The following is a 26,055-nucleotide window of genomic DNA, read 5'->3' as shown; positions in this document are numbered from 1 at the left end:
GTCCTTTGGGTTGCAAGGAAATCAAACCAGTCAATCCTAAAGGAAATCAATCCTGAATATTCACTGGAAGGACTTATGCTGAAGTTGGAGCTCCAATACTTTGGCCACCTGATGTGAAGAACTGACTTATCGGAAAAGACCCTGATGCTGGGAAAGATTGAAGGCAGGAGGAGAAGGGGACGACAGAGGATGAGATGGTTGGATGGTATCACTGACTTGATGGACATGAGTTTGAATAAGCTCTGGGAGTAGGTGATGGACAGGGAAGTCTGGTGTGCTGCAGTCCATGGGGTCGCAAAGAGTCAGGCACAACTAAACTACTGAACTGAACTGAGAAATAAGTAACAGGAAGAAAGCTGAGAAAGTCACAAATAAGTAGGAATTAACACACTTCTGAACAACTAATGGATCAAAGAAGAAATTAAAAAGGAAATTTTTAAAAATCTGACAGAAATGCAAATGGAAACACAACATACCAGAACTTATAGGATACAGCAAAAGCATATCTAAGGGGAACATTTGTAGCTAATAAACATATCCATTAAGAAAAAAGATACATTTCAGATAAAGAACTTAGTATTATACATCAAGGAGCTAGAAAAAAGTTTGGACTTAGTTTGGACACGAAGTCCAATGTTAGAAGAAAGGAAATAAAAGAGATTAGCACAGAAATAAATGAAATAGAGAATAGGAAAACTGTAGAAAAGATTAATAAAACTAAGAGTAGGTTCTTTGAAAAGACAAATGAAATTGAGAACATAAGACTGAATTTTACTTCTTCTAGTTAGAACTGGACATGGAACAACAGAATGATTCCAAATAGGAAAAGGAGTACGTCAAGGCTGTATATTGTCACCCTGCTTATTTAACTTCTATGCAGAGTACATCATGAGAAATGCTGGGCTGGATGAAGCACAAGCTGGAATCAAGATTGCTAAGAGAAATATCAATAACCTCAGATATGCCAATGACACCACCCTTATGGCAGAAAGTGAAGAAGAACTATAAGAGCCTCTTGATGAAAGTGAAAGAGGAGAGTGAAAAAGTTGGCTTAAAGCTCAACATTCAGAAAACTAAGATCATGGCATCTGGTCCCACCACTTCATGGCAAATAGATGGGGAAACAGTGGAAACAGTGGAAACAGTGGCTGATTTTATTTTTTGGGGCTCCAAAATCACTGCAGATGGTGATTGCAGCCATGAAATTAAAAGACTTGCTTGCCCCTTGGAAGGAAAGTTATGACCAACCTAGACAGCATATTAAAAAGCAGAGACATTATTTTATCAGCAAAGGTCCGTCTAGTCAAGGCTATGGTTTTTCCAGTAGTCATGTATAGATGTGAGAGTTGGACTATAAAGAAAACTGAGCACAGAAGAATTGATGCTTTTGAACTGTGGTGCTGAAGAAGAATCTTGAGAGTCCCTTGGACTACAAGGAGATCCAATCAGTCCATTCTGAAGGAGATCAGTCCTGGGTGCTCATTGGAAGGACTGATGTTGAAACTGAAACTCCAATACTTTGGCCACCTGATGCAAAGAGCTGACTCAGTTGAAAAGATCCCGATGCTGGGAAAGATTGAGGGCAGGAGGAGAAGGGGACGACAGAGGATGAGATGGTTGGATGGCATCACTGACTCGATGGACATGAGTTTGGGTAAACTCTGGGAGTTGGTGATGGACAGGGAGGCCTGGTATGCTGCAGTTCATGGGGTCGCATAGAGTTGGACATGACTGAGCTACTGAACTGAATGAACAAAGCTAAGCTGAAGTATCTTTTAAATCACTGGGATTTAAAAGAATTTTTTTGAAAAATTCTGCTATTATGTTTCTTAATTTATATCCAGATAATATAGTTACTTCAGATAAATAGGAAAGGAAATTATTAAATAAAATTATCAATAAAATATAATTTAAATATTTTGTTATAATTTCTTCTAGGCAGGAAATCTCTTGATTATTCAGACATGTAAAATGTGGCCTTGCAAATCATGGTGATCACTCTTGGGAATTATCCTTCTTTCATGACCCCATGAACCTTCCAGATCAGACTTGGATATAGAGTAAAGCTCTTGGCCTAATCTAGGACCTAAAATATGCTGTTGACTGGGATAACATTCCCTATAATTTAAATGTGGATAAAAATCCATCTTTTTTCTACAATGTACTTATGCCCTACTATCAAGAGATAAAAATTTAATATATTTAAATGAAATTTAATTCAATCAAACTACAGTACAAAAAATCATGAAAATATTATAATAAAGCTCTTATTTAGGGTTTGACCAAAAATTGTTCTGAAAAAAAGGAAGTCAAGAGATATCTCACTTCTGCCTTGTGTATTACAGATGCAATGAACAAAGCTTTTAAAGTCTAATGATAATTATTCATCTGAATTCAGATGCTTTCATCAGCTTATCAACTACTTTAGAGAACTGAATTCTAGTCTCGGCGTTGCTACTGCTTATTTGAACAAGTCTCCTAACTTCTGTGGGCCTCAAAGTCCCATCTGTAGAACAGACATCCAGCTCAGGAATAACTCAGGAATCAAACTCAGACAACATGAATCAAATAACACAGGTGAAAACTTTAGAAAGTAAGATGTCAGGGAGAATATATAAATCTTAGGCATGAATTTCAATCAAGTCATCCCTTTTCATTCTTTTATGAGTACCATTTTATTAAATATAAACATCTCAACTAAAAAAACTGCTTTTGTCTTTCTTTTTTCTTTAAATTGTATGTTCATTTTGCTTTCCCCTTTCATTGTTCATTCCATTTCACCTTGATATTAGGGTATAATATTGTTTAATATTTTCATATTTCCATATTAATCATTTCCTTTCAAATCTTTATCTATAGCATAATATATTGCATCAATACACAGTCAAACTGATTTATTCTTGAAGTTGACCCAAGACATCAGTTGGACTCAGTTCAGTTCAGTTGCTCAGTTGTGTCTGATTCTTTGCGACCCCATGAATTGCAGCATGCCAGGCCTCTCTGTCCATCACCAACTCCCAGAGTTCACCCAGACTCATGTCCATCGATTGGACTACTTTTGTGCTAATCTAATTTTTCAAACATTGAGTGACAATTACGGGCTGGAAAAAAAGGCATCATCTGAAGTCATACATTCAGAGCTTATGTAGAGGCAAAGCTAAGTAGCACATAGAACGTGCATCTACAGAGAAGACCAGATCCACTTTTTTATTCTAACACTACAGGCAATATGGATGCGGGCAAAGTACTTAACCTTTCAGGGGTTACTGTGGGGTTGGATTTGGTGTACGTAAAGCACAGGACGTGGCCCCACAGAGATACTTGATACATGGCAGCTGTCATAGGCCTACGGTAAGTTTCCGTGGGCAACACTGACAGTTGCTATGTCTGAAATTTGAAATCTTATTCACTCTATGTTCATTTATGGAATCTGCTTCACATAGCTCTGTTAAATGACAAGGAAGAAAATAGAACCTCTAGAGTTATTACCATTAAGAAGGCGATACGTGTCCAGATTCCAGTGAAGGATTATGCATTTTAAAACACAGTTTAGCGCTAAAATTAAATATCTATTTAAAAAAAAATAGTACTCAATTAGTTGTAATTGTCCAACTTTTTTACCAAAGATGATTTCTGACTGGACAGATAATACACATCATATTTGGGCTTTTACTTTAATTAAATGGATAATAGTCTCCATAAGTTAAGAGAGACACCATCACTCATTTGCAAACTACCATGCCTCCAGGGTCTCCTGTTCTATAAAGAAAATGCATGTTTTAATGATCTGCTGAGAAAAATGAAAAATCATGTAACTTACTTGCACATTTTTCTGTAATAGATATTTAAAATTTTTTAGCTGCTAGGAAAGCAGAAAACCCAAATTGTCATGGTTCTGGTTTAAAATTTGCTACTACCTTCTCCTTAAAATTTTTTTGCTGACATAATCAGTAAAAGCCTTATTTCAAATCTGTATTTAAAGATAAGAAGCAGGCAATTTTACTAATTCTTTTATTTTCTTTTGCCGAAGGACTAACCAATCTTAGTACAGTGTCTGATTTGAATGATATTGAGATTTGGGGTTATAAGGTATTTGTCATAAGGCTTCCTGTTTACTGACCTGGCGATCATAATTGATTTGAGTTTCTTGCTCAATATCAGAGTCCAACTCTGGCACGTCAGATAAATCCGAATCAGATTCTTCACTGTAGGAATCAGTACCACCGTCTGCAGAAATACCCCCACAAGAAACAAGCAGAAATTCTGAGACTCTTAATGGCTAAAAAGTTTAAAAATATTTTCTTTCTTCTATCCTACTGAGTTCAATAAAAATACACCATACACCATAATTTTCATTTGCTGTAGATTCTTAAAACATCTTTTTTCTTTCATCTTTTGGTTAAGTTTGGCATACCTCTCACCCTCTTTTTAGGAGTATTAACAGACTAGTGTAACTCCCCCCGCCATTTCCACACTTGTATTAGATAATGGATCTTTGGGTTTTAAATCTTGCTTTGAAAGAGAGAAAAGGGGAGAGGGGAGATGGGAATGTTTTACCACGGAGGAAGCTGGGTCAGAAGGAAATTGAACCACTTATTCAGTAAAAATCCTCTTTAGCCTGTTAACATGACCACCAGGTGCTGGTAAGTGTCATGGTCAAAACTGCTGCAGAATCCCTCCCAATAAAAACCATTCCCTCACATAGTACATGGTCATTACTACTGAAAGTACAATAAATTAAAGGACCAACATATCCATTGACCTGGAACACAGCTGATCCTGACTGTGGATCATTCTTTGATCCCTATTAGGAAGGCGACTCCTATTCCAAATGTTACTTTGTCACCTGACCCAGCAGCCCCACCGTCCATCAGAATTGTCCTAAGGAGACTGAAATGTATGTGTAGTATTATTTTCAAAAGTTAATTCTTCATGTAAACTTTAGACCTTCAGCTTTCATTTAGTATAAGCAAAATTCTTTGAAGGAAATTATCCAATTGACCCATATTCGATTGACCCATATCTCAAAACGTTTTTCTGTGTTTTTGTTTTTTTTTAATTTTTAAATTTATGGTAGGAATGAATTTTTCAAAATGGTTTAACTCTTTATCTTCAGAAGAGATGTCAGGCCATTACATGAAATTTTTATTGAAAAAAAAAAACAGATGTTGAAACATTATTACTGGTTTTACCCTGGGGTGCGGTTTCCAGCAGGCCATTGCTGACACCTTCTGGAATAAATCTCCACTGGAAAACTGAGTGGTCAGCCCCTCCTGTGCTTAATACCCACTGAAAGTCATGAGACCAGCGGACATTTGTAACATGTGCAGAATGGCCCACATACTTTCTAAATTTGGCTCCTGAAAGACATTATTGAGAAGATTAGTTATGGGAAAAAAAAGAACTTGTTGGTTAAAAAATTACATTCCTATTTAAATACACTAGAAAATATAATCTTCAGTCTTATATATAATACATAAGTGAATGTTTCAAAAGATATGTCAATCATTCTAGCATGGATTAAGCTAAAACTAGGTCTTAAAATCTGAGCTCTGTTTCTAAAGACACATCTGAACCTGTTCCAAATAACACCTACTGCTTCACTGATTCTGCAAATAAAAGCTAAAGAATAAATATCTTACACATTCTTACTTAAGTATGAGATACAACAGGCAATCCTTTACAATTGGGAAACAGAAAATAACTCTGAAGGGGGAAATGTTAAGTTATTGTTTGGGGTCATATGATGTAGAGTTGGGAGAATGAAACTTTTTTCTCTTAAATTGATTACTTTTACTCAGTGAACACCATCCCTGGGTAGTAAATGCAATAGAAAAGCTTTGTGAACTGATATTTGGCACTGAATTACTGAAGAAAAGTCTCCAGTGTACGGTCCATACACAGCAGTATAAAGGCACTCATGGAAATAAGCAAGGTCCATCTTATCATGTGGGGGCCTAGAACCCCAAAGACTGTGGGATATTTCCAGGGCCCACAAGCACCCCATCCCTTCTTCAGAAACACTTCTAGCTATCACAGTCCCTCTAAGTGGCATCTCTTTAATGCGGGAAAAGCCACCTGTTTAACTATCACGTGCTTAAAATTTAAATACACACTGGGGAGATAATGATTTAAATTTACAGGAAGCCAAAAATGGCTGCTACATGTTATTTTCCTGAGAGCATGTTCTGACCAGGTGGGGTTTTAAAAGACAAAGGGGGATGCTGCCACAGAAGGGGAAAGGAAGGACGTGAGTCTCAAAAGCAACCTTGCCCATTACAAGGAGTTTCCTAAATCAGTTTAAAGAGATTAGACTGTTAATAAAGTCAAACAGATTCCAACTCTGATCTGGAGATGCCGGTTGATGATAATTCAATAATTATAAAGTAAACACTTTCTTTCCACATCTCAGTAGACCTTGCTGGGCTATCCCTTGCGGCCCTGACCTTTACATCTTCCTTAGACAGGATTTAACCCATCTCTTTGGAGCTGTTTTAAAAATGCCCACAATTCTAAAAACATCAAACTCATAGAAAAACATGGTAGATTTGTAGTTATGAGGAGGTAGGGGGTTGGGGAGATGGTGAGATGTTGGCCAAAGATATACTTTCAGTATGAGATGAATAACTTCTGGGGAGCTATTATACAGCATGGTGACTGTATTTAATAATACTGTCTTATATATTTGACAGTGGCTAAGAGAGCAGACCTTAAATGTTCTCAGCATGTGTGTGTAAATGACTGAGGTCATGGATATGTTAACTCACCTTAAAGTAGTGATCATTTCACAACATTTACATACATGAAATCACCATGTTGTACACTTTAAACATATACAATGTTATTTGTCAATTTTATCTGAATAAAGCTGGAAAAATATGTCCACAAATTATTTGATACAAATCAAAACAAATAGACTGTCAAAAGTAAAGGTGTGTGACATCCAAGAGGAGGTTATAAAAGACACTACGGATGCATCCTTGCTCTTTCCTGGATCTCTAGATACCATGTGATGAGGACAGCCAAGCAGCTCAGGGAGAGGCTCACATGGCAAGGAACTGAGGCCTTCTGCCAAGAGCCAGATGAGGGAACATCTTGGAAGAGGATCTTTGGCCTCAGTCTAGTCTTCAGATGACTGTAGCCTCATGAGAGACCTGGAACTAGAATCATCCAGCTAAGCTGCTCCTGAATCCCTGACTCCCCAAAACTGTGAGATAATAAATGATTATTGATTTAAGCTGCTAAATTTGGGAGGGGGATAATTTGTTATACAGCCATAGCTAGCTCATACACCCTTGGTAGGCTAGAACTAGAACTTTCAAACATTAGTGTCATCAAATTTGTTGTTTAGTTGCTAAATAGTGTCTGACTCTTTTGTGAGCCCATGGACTGTAGCCTGAGGGGCTCCTCTGTCCATGGAATTTCCCAGGCAAGAATACTGCAGTGGCTTGCCATTTCCTACTCCAGGGTATCTTCCTGACCCAAGTATCGAACCTGTGTCTCCTGTACTGGCAGCCAGGTTCTTTACCACTGAGCCACCAGGGAAGGCACCAGTGTCATCAATATTCAGGCCTTATTTCTCTGATCTTCCTTCCTGTCCTCTTTCTCCCTCGCTTACTTGGCTCTAGTCTCGCTAGCCTCTCTGCATGCCAGGCCCTCTTCTGCCTCTGTCTTTTGCACTTGTGTTCAGTCTGGAATGCTCTTTCCCTGCATCTCTGAATGGCTGGCTCCCTCCCCTCTTTCAGGTTTCTAGTCATATGAACCTGTATCAGTGAGCCCTGCTTTGGCCACTCCTGCTTAAAATAGCAACAACCTACTGCCCCCCCGTGAGCACTACTCCCACTGTGTGCCTTATTTTTCATCACAGCACTTCTCACCAACAGATGTGTTTTTATTATTTTGTTTATTGACTATGTCTCCTCAGTAAGACAAGAGCTCCAGGGATTTCTGCTGGACCTATCTCCAGCCTCTAGAATAGCATTTAAATATTTATTGCATACATGAAGGTCACATCCATCCGTTCCAAGGTTTTCCTTAAGACACTGAGTGGCTGTACAAAACCTCCTGGACCCTAAGGAAGGCTCATCCCTCAGCTCTCATCTCCTCTCTATTGATTCTTTCTCCTTGGCTTTAAACATGGTTGATAATCCCTTGACTGCCAAACATTCAGTTCCAGCCCTGACTGAACTCTCTCCAGAGTGTTGACGGCTTGTGTGCAATGCCCACTTGGATGTCTAATAGTTGCTTCAAACTTATCATGGACAAACCAGGAGCTTACCCTTCCCTTCCTACTCTGTTACCACCATAACACGCATACACACACACACACACACACACACACACACACTTTTACTTTCATTTTCCCGTCTCTGTAGATGGCACTAGCATTCAGCCCATTGATCAAACCTAAAATTTAGGAGTCATCCTCAATCCCTCTCTTTCCTTCTATTCCCACTCCCAATCCACGAGTGTGGTCTTCAGGTCTAACTTTACATTGTTTTCTAGGCTCAACCACCTCTCTTCACATCCGTTCCTGACATCTTTGTCCAAGTTACATCCTCTATCACTCAGGCTCTTGTGATAATCTCTACTTGAAGCCTCCTCTTCACTATTCCACTCCACACAATATCAAAGTGGTATTTTAAAAACATAAATTGGTCATGTCACTCTTCCACTTAAAATCTCAATAGTTTTCCATTGCACTTAGAATAAGACCCACATTTCTAACGGTTGCTTTAAGGCCCTTCATGCCTGGCCCCACTGCCCTTCCAGCCTCGCACTACACAACTCTCCCATCGTTGGTCAAGCTCTAGTCATGCTGATCTTTCTCTTCTTGCATCAAGCTCATCTAAGCTCTACTGAAGGTCAGAACTTTTCCTTCCAAGGTCTACTGTTTCTGCAACTCAAGTCTTACAGTATCCAGGAGACCTGGCATAGGAGGTGATTGTTCCAGGACTCTGGTGTGTGTGTGTGTTAATCTGAAGGATTAACAGAAGGGTAGCACACAAATGAAACATGGAGATCCTCAGCCTTGAGCCTGCCCTTGCAGGGGTAGATGCCAAGGGTGTTAAGATATGACAAATGTCAATAAGCAAGGCTTTGGATTTTATCTCATGTCAGTGTCTGGGGGTTGATGGTCAAACAGGATGTTGTCTACATCAGGGGTCCCCAACCCCCAGGCCACTGGGCTCATACCAGTTCACGGCCTGTTAGGAACCAGGCTGCACAGCAGGAGGTAAGCAGCGGGCAAAACTGAAACTACTTCCCCCCTACCACAGTCCTTGGAAAAATGGTCTTCTACAAAACCAGTCCCTGGTGCCAAAAAGGTTGGGGACTGCTGGTCTAAATGACATCATGGAAAATTATCAGTAACGACCCTAATTATATTAAGATTTAATAACTGTCAAAATGAGGAAAACAAATTGGTTCTGCTATATAACAATAATACAGTGAAAGTGTGAAAGTGAAAGTCGCTCAGTCGTGTCCCACTCTTTGCAACCCCATGGACAATACAGTCCATGGAATTCTGGAATACTGGAGTGGGTAGCTTTCCCTTCTCCAGATCCTCCCAACCCAGGGATTCAACCCAGGTCTCCTGCATTGCAAGTGGATTCTTAACCAGCTGAGCCACCAGGGAAATCCAAGAATACTGGAGTGGGTAGCCTGCCCCTTCTTTAGCGGAGACCCAGGAATCGAACCGGGGTCTCCTGCATTGCAGGTGGATTCTTTACCAACTAAATTATCAGCAAAGCCAACAATAATACAAATTGTAGTCATTTTCATTAGCCATAGAACATTTATGTCTAATTATTATGAGAGAGAATACTATGCTCATATAATTGTAAATGTCAATTAACTTGATTGTGAGTTTTATTTAATCACAATGGAAAATTATAATGTTTGCTCAGTCTCCATACTCTCTCTCAGTCATCAGCCCCCACTCTTATTTGCCTGTTCACAGGTTCAAAAGTTGGGGGAATACTTGTCACTGGTACCTTGGTTAAAGAAAGACAAGTTGTACCAACTATTACCATTCTCATCAGAAACACTGTTATAAACTACTCGGTTGGAAGTTTTGGCACAAGAAGTCCATGAGAGGCCTAAATGACTTGAGGCAAAATTACAAGATGTATAAACTCTGTATCAGGAAAAGTAGAACAAGTCAATTTGCCACGAGGACAGGGATACTTCTGCAGATTGTGGGTGGGTTTTATTACTCTCACCTACTGTCACTCTGGCTGTCAACCTCTCCTTGTTCATTCAGATGTCTTCTCGCCCCCTTCATCCTCAGGGTGGTTTTATAATAAGAATATCTCATTTTGACAAGTAGCAGTACTCACCATACCTCCCACCTCACCCCTCCCCTTCCTAATAAGCAAACCCAAAGTCTACATTTCCATTGCTATTTGCTAAACCCAATCCACCCTACAAGGCTCAGTGATACATAAAAAATATCAACTCTCACTGGATTGTCAAGTCCTGACACTTGAGGCCAACAGTATTGTTTCTGACCCTCAAGATGTTTCTTCTGAATGCTGATATTCCAGATACCTTCTGGTTAGTTAACTTCTGCAAGTACGTTACTCAATCTAACAAGACATGCCCTATTACTCAAAAGACCCGTTAGGGTGAGAGAGAACAGTTTGAATTAGGCATGTTGAGGTAATGCTGTGCCTTGAGCATTTAATTTAAAAAAATTTTTTGTATCCAACAGACCTAAATTCTACTTTCTTCATTTCTTTAAAAAAATTGTTTTTAATTGAAGGATAATTGATTTACAGAATTTTGTTGTTTTCTATCAAACCTCAACATGAATCAGCCATCAGTTCAGTTCAGTTCAGTTCAGTCGCTCAGTCGTGTCTGACTCTTTGCGACCCCATGAATCGCAGCACGCCAGGCCTCCCTGTCCATCACAAACTCCCGGAGTTTACTCAGACTCACGTCCATCGAGTCGGTGATGCCACCCAGCCATCTCATCCTCTGTCGTCCCCTTCTCCTCCTGCCCCCATTCCCTCCCAGCATCAGAGTCTTTTCCAAAGAGTCAACTCTTCACATGAGGTGGCCAAAGTACTGGAGTTTCAGCTTCAGCATCATTCCTTCCAAAGAAATCCCAGGGCTGATCTCCTTCAGAATGGACTGGTTGGATCTCCTTGCAGTCCAAGGGACTCTCAAGAGTCTTCTCCAACACCACAGTTCAAAAGCATCAATATCAACTCTCACATCCATACATGACCACTGGAAAAACCATAGCCTTGACTAGACAGACCTTTGTTGGCAAAGTAATGTCTCTGCTTTTGAATATGCTACCTAGGTTGGTCAGAACTTTCCTTCCAAGGAGTAAGTGTCTTTTAATTTCATGGCTGCAGTCACCATCTGCAGTGATTTTGGAGCCCAAAAAAATAAAGTCTGACACTGTTTCCACTGTTTCTCCATCTATTTGCCATGAAGTGATGGGACCAGATGCCATGATCTTCGTTTTCTGAATGTTGAGCTTTAAGCCAACTTTTTCACTCTCCACTTTCACTTTCATCAAGAGGCTTTTTAGTTCCTCTTCACTTTCTGCCAAAGGTATACATATATCCCCTCACTTTTGAACCTCCCTCCCATCCCCCCTCCACTACCACACATCTAGGTTGATACAGAGCCCCTGTTTGAGTTTCCTGAGCCATTCAGCACATTCCCATTGGCTATCTATTTTACATATGGTAATGTAAGTTTCCATGTTACTCTTTCCATACATTTCACCCTCTCCTCGCCTTTCCCCATGTCCATAAGTCTATTCTCCATGTCTGTTTCTCCATTGCTGCCCTGTGAATGAATTCTTCAGAACCATTTTTCTAGATTCCATGTATGTGCGTTAGAATACGATATTTACCTTTCTCTTTCTGACTCACTTGACTCTGTGTAATAGGTTCTAGGTTCATCCACCTCATCAGAACTGACTCGAATGTGTCCTTTTATGGCTGAGTAATATTCCATTGTGCATATGTACCAGAACTTCTTTATCCATTCATCTGTCGGTGGACATCTAGGTTGCTTCCATGTTCTAGCTATTGTAAGTAGTGCTGCAATGAACAATGGGATACATGTGTCTTTTTCAACCCTGGTTTTCTCAGGGTATATGCCTAGGAGTGGGATTGCTGGGTCATACGGTAGTTTTATTGCTAGTTTTTTAAGGAATCTCCATACTGTCTTCCATAGTGGCTGTATCAATTTACATTCCCATCAACAGTGCAAGAGCATTCCCTTTTATCCACACCCTCTCTAGCATTTAGTTTATAGACTTTTTGATGATGGACATTCTGACTGGTGTGAGGTGATATCTCATTGTGGTTTTGATTTGCATTTCTCTAATAATGAGTGATATTGAGGATCTTTTCATGTGTTCGTTAGCCATCTTTATGCCTTCTTTGGAGAACTGTCTGTTTAGGTCTTTTTCCACTTTTTGATTGGGTTGTTTGTTTTTCTGGTATTGAGTTGTATAAGCTGCTTGTATATTTTGGAAATTAATCCTTTGTCAGTTGTTTCATTTCCTATTATTTTCTCCTATTCCAAGGGTTGTCTTTTCACCTTGCTTATAGTTTCATTTGCTGTGCAAAAGCTTTTAGGTTTAATCAGGGCCCACTTGTTTACTTTTGTTTTTATTTTCATTACTCTAGGAGACGGGTCATAGAGGATCTTGCTTTGATTTATGTCATCGAGTGTTCTGCCTATGTTTTCCTCTAAGAGTTTTATAGTTTCTGGTCTTATATTTAGGTCTTTAATCCATTTTATCTTTGTGTATGGTGTTAGGAAGTGTTCTAATTTCATTCTTTTACATGCAGCTGTCCAGTTTTCCCAGCACCACTCACTGAAGAGGCTGTCTTTGCCCCACTGTATATTCCTGCCTCCTTTGTCAAAATTAAGGTACCCATAGGTGCATGGGTTTATTTCTGGGCTTTCTATCTTGTTCCATTGGTCTGTACTTCTGTTTTTGTGCCAGTACCATACTGTCTTGATGACTGTAGTTTTGTAGTATAATCTGAAGTCAGGAAGGTGATTCCTCCAGCTCCATTCATTCTTCCTTCTCAAGACTGCTTTGGCTATTCAGGGTCTTTTGTGTTTCCATATGAATTGTGAAATTTTTTGTTCTAGTTCTGTGAAAAATGCCATTGGTAATTTGATAGGGATTGCATTGAATCTGTAGATTGCATTTGGTAGTATAATCATTTTCATAATATTGATTCTTCCTACCCAGGAACATGGAATATCTCTCCACCTGTTTATGTCATCTTTGATTTCCTTTGTTAGTGTCTTATAATTTTCTCTGTACAGTTCTTTTGTCTCCTTAGGTAAGTTTATTCTTAGATATTTAATTCTTTTTGTTGCAATGGTGAATGGGATTGATTCCTTAATTTCTCTTTCTGATTTTTCATTGTTAGTATATAGAAATGAAAGTGATTTCTGTGTATTGATTTTGTATCCTGCAACTTTTCTAAATTCACTGATTAGCTCTAGTAATTTTCTGATACTATCTTTAGTGTTTTCTATGTACAGTATCATGTCATCTGCAAACAGTGAGAGATTTACTTCTTCTTTTCCGATTTGGATTCCCTTTCTTTTTCTTCTCTGATTGCTAGGACTTCCAGAATTATGTTGAATAACAGTGGTGAAATTGGACACCCTTGTCTTGTTCCTGATCTTAGGGAAGATGTTTTCAGTTTCTCACCATTGAGGACGTTTGTATATTGCCCTTACTTTGTTGACATAGGTTCCTTCTATGCCCATTTTTTGAGGAGTTTTAATCATAAATGGCTGCTGAATTTTGTCAAAGGCTTTTTCTGCATCTATTGAGATGGTGATATGGTTTTTATCTTTCAGTTTGTTAATATGGTATATCACATTGACTGATTTGCGTATATTGAAGAATCCTTGCATTCCTGGGATAAACCCAACTTGATCATGGTGTATGAGCTTTTTGATGTGTTGCTGAATTCTGTTTGCTAAAATTTTGTTGAGAATTTTTGCATCTATGTTCATCAGTGATATTGGCCTGTAGTTCTGTTTTTTTGTGTGTGTTGTCTTTGTCTGATTTTGGTATCAGGGTGATGGTGACCTTGTAGAATGAGTTTGGAAGTGATCCTTCCTCTGCAATTTTTTGAGAGTTTTAGAAGGATGGGCATTTGCTCTTCTCTAAATGTTTGATAGAATTCTCCTGTGAAGCCATCTGGTCCTGGGCTTTTGCTTTTGCTGGGAGATTTTTGATCCCAGCTTTGGTCTCAGTGTTTGTAATTGGGTTGTTCATAATTTCTATTTCTTCCTGGTTCAGCCTTGGAAGATTGAACTTTTCTAAGAATCTGTCCATTTCTTCCAGATTATCCATTTTATTGACATATAGTTGTTCATAATAGTCTCTTATAATCTTTCGTATTTCTGCATTGTCTGTTGTAACCTCTCCTTTCTCATTTCTAATTTTGTTGGTTTGATTCTTCTTTTTTTCTTGATGAGTCTGGCTCAAGGTTTTTTGATTTTGTTTATCTTCTCAAAGAACCAGCTTTTAGTTTTATTAATCTTTACTATTGTTTCTTTAATTTATTCATTTATTTCTGCTCAGATCTTTATTATTTTTTTCCTTCTACTAATTCTGGGGGTTTTTTGTTCTTCTTTTTCCAGTTATTTTAGATACAAAGTTAGGCTATTTGGTGTTTTTCTTGTTTCTTGAGGTAGGATTGTATCGCTATAAACTTCCCTCTTAGGACTGCTTTTGCTGCATCCCATAGGTTGTGAGTTTCTGTGTTTTCATTGTCATTTGTTTCTAGAAATTTTTTAATTTCCCTTTTGATTTCTTCAAGAACCTGTTGGTTATTCAGAAACATGTTGTTTAATCTCCATGTGTTTTTGTTTCTTACAGTTTTTTTCTTGTAATTGATATGTAGTCTCATAGCATTGTGGTTGCAGAAGATGCTTGATACCATTTCAATTTTCTTAAACTTACAGAGGTTTGATTTGTGACCCAAGAAGTGGTCTATCCTGGAGAATGTTCCATGTTCACTTGAGATGAAGGTGTATTCTTCTACATTTGGATGGAATGTCCTGAAGATACCAATGAGATCCATCTCACCTAATGTATCATTTAAGACTTGTGCTTCCTTATTAATTTTCTGTTTTGATGATCTGTCCATTGGTGTGAATAGGGTGTTAAAGTCTCCTACTATTACTGTGTTACTGTCAATTTCTCCTTTTATGTCTGTTAGTGTTTGTCTTATGTATTGAGGTGCTCCTATGTTGGGTGCATAGATATTTACAATTGTTGTGTCTTCCTCTTGGATTGATCCCTTGATCATTATGTAGTGTCCTTTCTTATCTCTTATAATCTTCTTTATTTTAAGGTCTATTTTGTCTGATATGAGGATTGCTACTCCAGCTTTCTTTTGCTTCCCATTTGCATGGAATATATTTTTCCATCCTCTCACTTTCAGTCTATATGTGTCTTTAGGTCTGAAGTGGGTTTCTTGTTACACAGCATATATATGGATCTTGTTTTTGTATCCATTCAGCCAGTCTGTGTCTTTTGGGTGGAGCATTTAATCCATTTACATTTAAAGTAATTATTGATATATATGTTCCTATTGCCATTTTCTTGATTGTTTGGGGTTGACTTTGTAGATCTTTTTTCTTCTCTTATATTTCTTGACTATATAAGTCCATTTAATATTTGTTGTAAAGCTGATTTGGTGGTACTGAATTCTCTTAACTTTGCTTATCTGAAAAGCTTTTGATTTCTCCATCAATTTTGAATGAGATCCTTGCCAGGTACAGTAATCTTGGTTGTAGATTTTTCCCTTTGAGTACTTTAAATATATCCTGCCATTCCCTTCTGGCCTGCAGAGTTTCTGCTGAAAGATCAGCTGTTAAGCGTATGGGGTCTCCCTTGCAAGTTTCTTGTTGCTTCTCCCTTGCTGCTTTTGATATTCTTTCATTTAGACTTTGTTATTTTGATTAGTATGTGTCTTGGTGTGTTTCTCCTTGGTTTTATCCTGTATGGGGCTCTTTGTGCCTCTTGGACTTGATTATTTCCCTTTTCTGTGTTGAGGAAATTTTCAACTATAATCTCTTCAAAAATTTTCTCATACCCTTTCTTCTTCTCTTCTTCTTCTGGGACCCCTATAATTTGAATGTTGGTGCATTTGATATTGTCCCAGAGGTCTCTGAGACTATCCTCAGTTCTTTTCAGTCTTTTTACTCTATTCTGCTCTTCAGAAGTCGTTTCCACCATTTTATCTTCCAGCTCACTGAATTCGTTCTTCTGCTTCAGATATTCTGCTATTGATTCCTTCTAGAATATTTTAAATTTCAGGAATTGTGTTGTCTCTGCGTGTTTATTCTTTAATTCTTCTAGGTCTTTGTTAATTGATTCTTGCATTTTCTCCATTTTGCTTTCAAGGTTTTTGATCATCTTTGCTATCATTATTCTGAATTCTTTTTCAGGTAGTTTGCCTATTTCCTCTTCATTTATTTGGACTTCTGTGTTTCTAGTTTGTTCCTTCATTTGTGTAGTATTTCTCTGCTTTTTCATTATTTTCTTTTTAACTTATTGAGTTTGAGGTCTCCTTTTCCCAGCCTTCAAGGCTGAATTCTTTTTTCCTTTTGGTTTCTGCCCTCTAAGGTTGGTCCAGTGGTTTGTCTAAGCTTCTTATAGGGTGGGATTTGTGCTGAGTTTTTGTTTGTTTGTTTTTCCTCTGATGAGCAAGGCTGAGTGAGGTGGTAATCCTGTCTGCTGATGATTGGGTTTGTATTTTTGTTTTGTTTGGACTTCCCTGGTGGCTCAGACAGTAAAGCATCTGTCTACAGTGCGGGAGACCCAGGTTTGATCCCTGGGTCAGGAAGCTCCCCTGGAGAAAGAAATGGCAATCCACCCCAGTACTATTGCCTGGAAAATCCCATTGATAAAGGAGCCTGGTAAGCTACAGTCCATGGGGTTGCAATGAGTCAGACACGACTGAGCGACTTCACTTTCCTTTCCTTTTTTCCTTTTGTTTAGATGAGGGGTCCTGCACAGGGTGTTATTGGTGGTTGGGTGATGCTGGGTCTTGTATTACAGTGGTTTCCTTTGTGTGAGTTCTCACTATTTGATACTCCTTAGTGTTAGTTCTCTGGTAGTCTAGGGTCTTGGAGTCAGTGCTCCCACTCCAAAGGCTCAGAGCTTGACCTCTGGTCAGGAACAAAGATTACACAAGTGGCTTGTTATGGCATTAAGTGAGATTAAAACAAAAATCCAAAAACAAGAAACCAAAGATGAACCCCAGACAAATGGCAGTTACAAAATCAGGCAAATAATATTTAAATAATAGATATACACATATACATATACACCTATGAGCAAAGTCAAAACAGTCCAACAAAAATAAAGTAGATTGACCTGGCAAACAAAGGAAATCAAAAATTATATTTACAAGTTAAGAATAAAACTAACTAAAGCACAAACTGGAAAATAAAATTAAAGCAAGGTGCCAAGTGAGGAATAAAGTAATGAAAACAAAACTAACATATATGTTGAGAGGAAAGGAAAGAAAGAAAAGAGAGAAAGAAAGAAAAGATATGCAAAGTTAAATAGAGGTAGATGAAGAAGATTTACATACATTGAAGATTAACTGCAAGGGGAAAAGAACAGTAGGAAAGGCAAACAAAGGAATAAATGTAGAAAAAATATAAGAGGTTTAAGAACATTAAAAATTAAAATTATAAAATAGAGAAAAGAAAAAAAAAGGAAAACTCCACAGAACTGCAAAGGTCCAATGTAGAGGCAAAGGTTTATAACAACAATAAAAAGTGTGACTGAATATACACATATACATATACACCCATAAGCAAAATCAAAACAGTCCAACAAAAATAAAGTACAATAGATTGACCTGGCAAATTATATCTACCAGAACAAACCTAAGCAGGAGTGGTGGCTGCTCAGCGCAGGAATGGCCGAGAGGAGGTACCCCATGCCCGAGGACAGGTGCCGTAGCTGAGAGGAGATGCCCCACCTTCAAGGTCAGGAGTGGGGGCTGAGAGGAGATACTCAACATCCAAGGTAAGGAGCAATGGCTGTGCTTTGCTGGATCAGCCGTGAAGAGATACCCCACATCCAAGGTAAGAGAAACCCAAGTAAGATGGTAGGTGGTGAGAGACGGCATCAGAGGGCAGACCGAAATGTGAAACCACAATCAGAAAACTAACCAATCTGACCACATGGTCCACAGCCTTGTCTAACTCAGTGAAATTAAGCCATGCCATATGGGGCCACTCAAGATGGATGGGTCATGGTGGAGAGGTCTCACAGAATGTGGTCTGCTGGAGAAGGGAATGGCAAACCACTTCAGTATTCTTGCTTGAGAACCCCATGAACAGTATGAAAAGGCAAAAAGATAGGACAGAGAAAGGGGAACTCCCCGGGTCGGTAGGTGCCCAATATGATAGTGGAGATCAGTGGAGAAATAACTCCAGAAAGAATGAACGGATGGAGCCAAAGCAAAAACAACACCCACTTGTGGATGTGACTGGTGATACAAGCAAGGTCCAATGCTGTAAAGAGCAATATTGCATAGGAACCTGGCATGTCAGGTCCATGAATCAAGGCAAATTGGAAGTGGTCAAACAGTAGATGGCAAAAGTAAACGTCAACATTCTAGGAATTAGCAAACTAAAATGGACTGGAATGGGTGAATTTAACTCAGATGACCATTATATCTACTACTGTGGGTAAGAATCCCTTAGAAGAAATGGAGTAGCCATTATAGTCAACAGAAGAGTCTGAAATGCAGTACTTGGATGCAATCTCAAAAACAACAGAATGATCTCTCATTTCCAAGGCAAACCATTCAATATCATGGTAATCCAAGTCTATGCCCTGACCAGTCATGCTGAAGAAGCTGAAGTGGAATGGTTCTATGAAGACCTACAAGACCTTTTAGAACTAACACTCAAAAAAGATGTCCTTTTCATTATAGGGGACTGGAATGCAAAAGTAGGAAGCCAAGAAACACCTGGAGTAACAGGCAAATTTGGCCTTGGAGTACAGAATGAAGCTGGGCAAAGCCTAATAGAGTTTTGCCAAGAGAACACATTGATCATAGCAAACACCCTCTTCCAACAACACAAGAGAATACTCTACACATGGACATCACCAGATGGCCAACACTGAAATCAGACTGATTATATTCTTTGCAGCCAAAGATGGAGAAGCTCTATACAGTCAGCAAAAACAAGACCAGGAGCTGACTGTGGCTCAGACCATGAACTCCTTATTGCCAAATTCAGACTTAAATTGAAGAAAGTAGGGAAAACCACTAGACCATTCAGGTATGACCTAAATCAAATCCCTTATGATTATACAGTAGAAATGAGAAATACATTTAAGGGCCTAGATCTGATAGAGTGTCTGATGAACTGTGGAAGAGGTTTGTGACATTGTACAGGAGACAGGAATCAAGACCATCCCCAAGAAAAAGAAATGCATAAAAGCAAAATGGCTGTCTGAGGAGGCCTTACAAATAGCTGTGAAAAGAAGAGAAATGAAAAGCAAAAGAGAAAAGAAAAGATACACCCATCTGAATGCAGAGTTCCAAAGAATAGCAAAGAGAGATAAGAAAGCCTTCCTCAGTGATCAATGCAAAGAAATAGAGGAAAATAACAGAATGGGAAAGACTAGAGATCTCTTCAAGAAAATTAGAGATATCAAGGGAACATTTCATGCAAAGATGGGCTCAATAAAGGACAGAAATGGTATGGACCTAACAGAAGCAGAAGATATTAAGAAGAGTTGGCTAGAATATACAGAAGAACTGTACAAAAAAGATCTTCATGACCCAGATAATCACGATGGTGTGATCCCTCACCTAGAGCCAGATATCCTGGAATGTGAAGTCAAGTGGGTCTTAGTAAGTATCACTACGAACAAAGTTAGTGGAGGTGATGGAATTCCAGTTGAGCTATTCCAAATCCTGAAAGATGATGCTGTGAAAGTGCCACACTCAATACGCCAACAAATTTGGAAAACTCAGGAGTGGCCACAGGACTGGAAAAGATCAGTTTTCATTCCAATCCCAAAGAAAGGCAATGCCAAAGAATGCTCAAACTACCGCACAATTGCACTCATCTCACACGCTAGTAAAGTGATGCTTAAAATTCTTCAAGCCAGACTTCAGCAATATATGAACTTCCAGATGTCCAAGCTCGTTTTAGAAAAGGCAGAGGAACCAGAGATCAAATTGCCAACATCTGCTGGATCATGGAAAAAGCAAGAGAGTTCCAGAAAAACATCTATTTCTGCTGTATTGACTATGCTAAAGCCTTTGACTGTGTGGATCACAATAAACTGTAGAAAATTCTGAAAGAGATGGGAATACCAGACCACCTGACCTGCCTCTTGAGAAAGCTGTATGCAAGTCAGGAAGCAACAGTGAGAAATGGACATGGAACAACAGACTGGTTCCAAATAGGAAAAGGAGTCCGTCAAAGCTGTATATTGTCACCCTGCTTATTTAACTTATATGCGGAGTACCTCATGAGAAACTCCGGGCTGGAAGAAGCAGAAGCTGGAATCAAGACTGCCAGGGGAAATATCAATAACCTCAGATATGCAGATGACACCACCCTTATGGCAGAAAGTGAAGAGGAACTAAAAAGCCTCTTGATGAAAGTGAAAGAGGAGAGTGAAAAAGTTGGCTTAGAGCTCAACATTCAGAAAACTAAGATCATGGCATCCGGTCCCATTACTTCATGGCAAATAGATAGGGAAACAGTGGAAACAGTGTCAGACTTTATTTTTGGGGGCTCCAAAATCACTGCAGATGGTGACTGCAACCATGAAATTAAAAGACTTGCTTGCTCCTTGGAAGGAAAGTTATGACCAACCTAGACAGCATATTAAAAAGCAGAGACATTACTTTGTCAACAAAGGTCCATCTAGTTAAGGCCATGGTTTTTCCAGTAGTCATGTATGGATGTGAGAGTTGGACTATAAAGAAAGGTGAGTGCCGAAGAATTGTTGCTTTTGAACTGTGGTGTTGGAGAAGACTCTTGAGAGTCCCTTGGACTGCAAGGAGATCCACCAGTCCATTCTAGAGATCAGTCCTGGGTGTTCACTGGAGGGACTGACGTTGAAGCTGAAACTCCAACACTTTGGCCACCTGATGCAAAGAGCTGACTCAACTGAAATGACCCTGATGCTGGGAAAGATTGAGGGCAGGAGGAAAAGGGGAAGACAGAGGATGAGACGGTTAGATGGCATCACTGACTCAATGGACATGAGTTTGGATAAACTCTGGGAGTTTGTGATGGACAGGGAGGCCTGGCGTGCTGCGGCTCATGGGGTCGCAAAGAGTCAGACACAATTGAGTGACTGAACTGAACTGAACAAAACTAAAGTACAAAGTGGAAAACAAGATTAAAGCAAGGTGCCAACTAGGGTATAAAGTGATGAAAATAAAACTATCAAATGTGTTGAGCTAAAGGAAAGGAAGAAAAGAAAGAAAGAATTGATATGCAAAGCTAAATAGAGGTAGATAAAGAAGATTTATATATATATTAAAGATTAACTGCAAGGGGAAAAGAACAGTAAGAAAAGCAAACTAAGGAATAAATGCAGAAAAATAATAATACGTTTAAAAAACTAAAATTAAAAAAAGAGAAGAGAAACAAAGAAAACAACTCCCCAGAACTTCAAAAGCCCAATATAGAGCTAGAGGTTTATAACAACAATAAAAAATGTGACTGAGGGAAAAAAAACAACCTTAAAAGCTAGTTAGATTTCATAGTGCCAATAAAATCAACAACTACAACAGAAGCGGGGAAAAAAGAAAAAAAAAACCCAAAAGAATCTACAGAACAAGTCAAAACATAAGAAAATAAATGTTTTTCTTGAGTCTCTGCTGTCAGAGTCCTTTCCCTTGCTGGGAGTCACAGGCCACTTCACCTCCCTAGGATGCCCTCTAACACTGTGCTGATCTCTGGACCTACTGTGGGGGCAGCTCAGATTCTAATCTGCTCCTATTCTGTGTTCTTGCCTCCAATGTCCACAGCAATCAGAACTAGTGCATTTTGTTTTGCAGGGGCTCTCAATGAGCTTTTATATATTCCACAGACACAGTGTCTGCCTAGTTGATCGTGTGGATTTAATCTGCAGTTTGTACAGCTGGTGGGAGGGTTTTGGGTCTTCTTCCTTAGTCACACTGCTCCTGGGTTACAATTGTGGTTTTATTTCCACTTCTGGATATGAGTCATCCGCTGGAGTTTGCTCCTGAGGCTGCCCTGAAGGACTTGGGTTTGCCCCTGTGAGGGCCAGGTGTGGAGGTGGTACAGCTGCTTGAGTCGCAGGGGTTCTGTCTGGGGAGAGGCTATGGTGATGGGGGGAGAGAGGCTATGGTGATGGGGGGAGAGAGGCTATGGTGATGGGGGGAGAGAGGCTATGGTGATGGGGGGAGAGAGGCTATGGTGATGGCTCCCCCCACTACTCATGACTCAGCAGCATCAACCTGCTTCCATGGCTGCTGGCTTTCCTCCACGGGCACTTCCCACCACAATCTCCTTCCTCACATTCCCTTGATCTGTCTCTCCACAGTCAACAGCAGCCCTTGCCCTGGGATTGCTCCACAATCCCTAAACTCCAGCTTCCAGCCACTATGCCATCTAGGGTATGTATGGCTGTGGCAAGGACGGTCTGATTCTCATTCCATTTAGGCTGTTTCCCTCTGAGCCTTAAATGTTTCTCCTCTGACTCAGACAACTGTCCGGATGTGGGGATCACACCCCTGCTTCAGTTCCCCCACTGGCTGAGGGCAGGTCCAGTCCTACTAATGCTCCCGTTTTCCCCCTAGTTCCTTCGTCCTACCGAGTTTCAGGTGGGTCTATATATTCTTTTCTGCTGATCAGGTACTCCTGTCCACTTTCAGCTGGTGTTCTGCATGCAGTTCTGTGTCTGAAGGTGTATTCCTGACACATCCGTGGGGAGAGATGTACTCCATGTCCACCTACCCCTCTGCCATCTTGTTCCGCAAGCATTTTAAACTGATGGTCATCTTGTCAAGTGGAAGTGATGGTTGCTTCTCCTATGCACTTTATGTTCAATTTTGTACCAAAATTCACTGCTTCGAAACTGCCAGTTAGCTGAAAAAACTTTCTGATTACATTTTCAGTCTCTTTCCATGCTTAATCTAAAAATCATTCAAGTGACATGCATTTTAGGCAACAGCATATGCCTACTGATTACTTTCCCAAAATCAGATTTTCAGGGTACAGGTGGGGAGTCTCAGAAAAACCTGTGTATAGGATTTGCCAAAACTTTTGAAGGGAGAAGAGGACAGGATCATTACATAATTAACTCAGCCACATTCTACAAAGCCTGAGGTGCCAGAAAAATTGAAGTGACAACAATAAAACAAAAGAACAAGATGCAATGGCAGAAAGGGTTTTGAGTCAAATTTCTCTCTCAAAAATGTCACCAGTTATCAGTCTTTCCAAAGCAAAAATAAACAAATGGGACCTAACCAAACTTACAAGTTTTGCACAACAAAGAAAACCATAAACAAGATGAAAAGACAAATTTGCAGACTGGGAGAAAATATTTACAAATGATGCAACCAACAAGGGCTTAAATTCCAAAATACATAAACAGGTCATAAAACTCAACGACGACAAAACAAACAACGAAAAAGGGTAGAAGATGTAAATAAACATTTTTCGAAGGAAGACATACAGGTGGCCACCAGGCACATGAAGAGATGTTCAGTTCTGCTAATTACTGCTACTGCTAAGTCGCTTCAGTCATGTCCGACTCTGTGCGACCCCATAGACGGCAGCCCACCAGGCTCCCCCGTCCCTGGGATTCTCCAGGCAAGAACACTGGAGTGGGTTGCCATTTCCTGCTCCAATGCATGAAAGTGAAAAGTGAAAGTGAAGTTGCTCAGTCGTGTCCGACTCCAGCGACCCCATGGACTGCAGCCCACCAGACTCCTCCGTCCATGGGATTTTCCAGGCAAAAGTACTGGAGTGGGCAAACTAAAACTGCAGTGAGGTACCACTTCACTAAATGGCCATCACTAAAAAGTCTACAGACAACAAATGCTGGAGAGTGTGTGGAGAAAATGAAACCCTTCTACACTGTTGGTGGGTAAGTAAGTTGGTACAACTACAATGGGAAACAGTTATGAAGGTTCCTCCAAAAACTAAAGACAGAACTACTGTATGATCCTGCAATCCCACTCCTGGACATATATTCAGACAAAACTACAATTCAAAAAGATACATGCACCCCAATGTTCATAGTAACACTATTCACAAAAACCAAGACATGGAAACAATCTAAATGTCCATCAACAGATGAATGGATACAGAAGATGGGTAATGTACACAATGGAATACTACTCAGCCATAAAAAGAATGAAATAACGCCATTTGCAGCAACATGGATGGATCTAGAGATGACCAAACTAAGCGGGGTTAAGTCAGAAAGAGAAAAAGACCATGTGATATCACTTATATACAGAATCTAAAATATGATACAAATGAACTTATCTACCAAACAGAAGTAGACTCCTAGACATGAAGAACAGACTTGTGGTTGCCAAGTGGGAGGGGAGTTGGGGAAGGAACATATTGGGAGTTTGGGATTAGCAGATGTAAACTATAATATATAGATAGAATGGATAAACAACAAGGTCCTACTGTATAGGACAGGGAACTATATTCAATATTCCACTGATAAACCATAATGGGAAACAATTTTAAAAAGAATGTATATTTACCTATATGTATATATAGATATACATACCTATATATATAAAACAGAATCACTTTTCTGTACAGTAGAAATTAATACACTGTAAATCAACTATAATTCTATAAAAATTTCACCAGTTAATGTTAGTCTGGTGTGCAAAATTAGTGCTATGAGAAGCAGTCCACAAAGTGTATTATCACCAGAACAATCACTTTCAGATTTTATTTTAAATATGTCTATAAGGAGTAGCTTTGCTTCCTATGTATAAGCATAATTAGGTATAATGCATAAATGAATTTTAATTACAATATTTTAATGTAACATAATTTAAATTATTATATTTACATAGATATAAATAAAATAGAATATAACTTGTTTAAAATGTGAAACGTGAGGTTTATGGATCACAAAAGGTTTAGTATCTCTGTTAACAAATGCTGACTTAAATTTGCAAAACCACATATATTTCAGAATGTCAAAAGCAGAAGATATCAAACTTTACTAAAAAGTGTTAAAGGGTAAATATATATATATAAAGATAAAATGAATAGTCTGCACTAATGGACATCAAGAAAATAAGCTTTAATTACACTATATATATATATATCCTAGATTAAATCTTCATTCAATGAAGCATTTCTTTTGGCCTTACCTTTTTTGAGACAAGGAAATTTAAACAATTTAACCAGTCCAAAATCATCTCCAGACACCAACACTGAACTGTTGTAATTTGCATCCACTGAGTTGATGTCAGTGACATCAGTGTATTTTGGCCAAATTCCACTCACTTCTGGGCCTTTCACACATGTCCAGGAGGCCCAGGGAATCCCTTTGATTTCTTCTTTACTCGTTAAAGACTTCCCAGCTGAAAATAATCAATATACTTCAATATAATGCTACATGTAAATAAAAATCATGTTGAATTTACTTATTCATTTTTCTCAAAGAAGTCTAAAACCTTTGTTTTAAAATGTTTATAAACTAAGGAAACTATAAATTATAATCTCTTTCCCCAACTGGTGATTTTTTCCCCCCAGCAGGGTTTAAAGAAAGCACATGCTCAAAACTCAAGATATGAGAAAGGAAATGATCATTGTACTGAAATCTAATGTCTCAAACTACCAAAGAAAGGCAATGCAAAAGAATGCTCAAACTACCACACAATTGCACTCATCTCACATGCTAGCAAAGTAATGCTCAAAATTCTCCAAGCCAGGCTTCAGCAATACGTGAACTGTGAACTTTCAGATGTTCAAGCTAGATTTAGAAAAGGCAGAGGAACCAGAGTTCAAATTGCCAACATCCGTTGG

At 39.1% G+C, this 26,055-nt stretch overlaps 1 protein-coding gene across 6 annotated transcripts in view; it reads right to left on the bottom strand.

Moving 5' to 3' along the window:
- The window catches only part of EML6 (EMAP like 6), a 322,773-nt gene that overhangs the window by 102,380 nt on the left and 194,338 nt on the right, over window positions 1–26,055 (bottom strand). For all 6 annotated transcript variants that reach the window (XR_011569245.1, XM_070798676.1, XM_070798674.1 and 3 more), the window contains 3 exons: window positions 25,398–25,610; window positions 5,193–5,360; window positions 4,121–4,227 (listed from right to left, as the gene is read on the bottom strand). Coding sequence is in view for 5 of the 6 variants with exons in the window: in XM_070798676.1 (XP_070654777.1) it covers window positions 4,121–4,227; window positions 5,193–5,360; window positions 25,398–25,610 (488 nt within the window). In the remaining variant the exon portion in view is untranslated. The remainder of the gene's footprint in view (window positions 1–4,120; window positions 4,228–5,192; window positions 5,361–25,397; window positions 25,611–26,055) is intronic.

The sequence above is a fragment of the Bos indicus genome, chromosome 11 (assembly GCF_029378745.1).
Source record: "Bos indicus isolate NIAB-ARS_2022 breed Sahiwal x Tharparkar chromosome 11, NIAB-ARS_B.indTharparkar_mat_pri_1.0, whole genome shotgun sequence".
NCBI lineage: Eukaryota > Metazoa > Chordata > Mammalia > Artiodactyla > Bovidae > Bos > Bos indicus.
The sequence above is the reverse complement of the archived record's forward strand: the minus strand, read 5'-3'. Positions and strand labels throughout refer to the sequence as shown.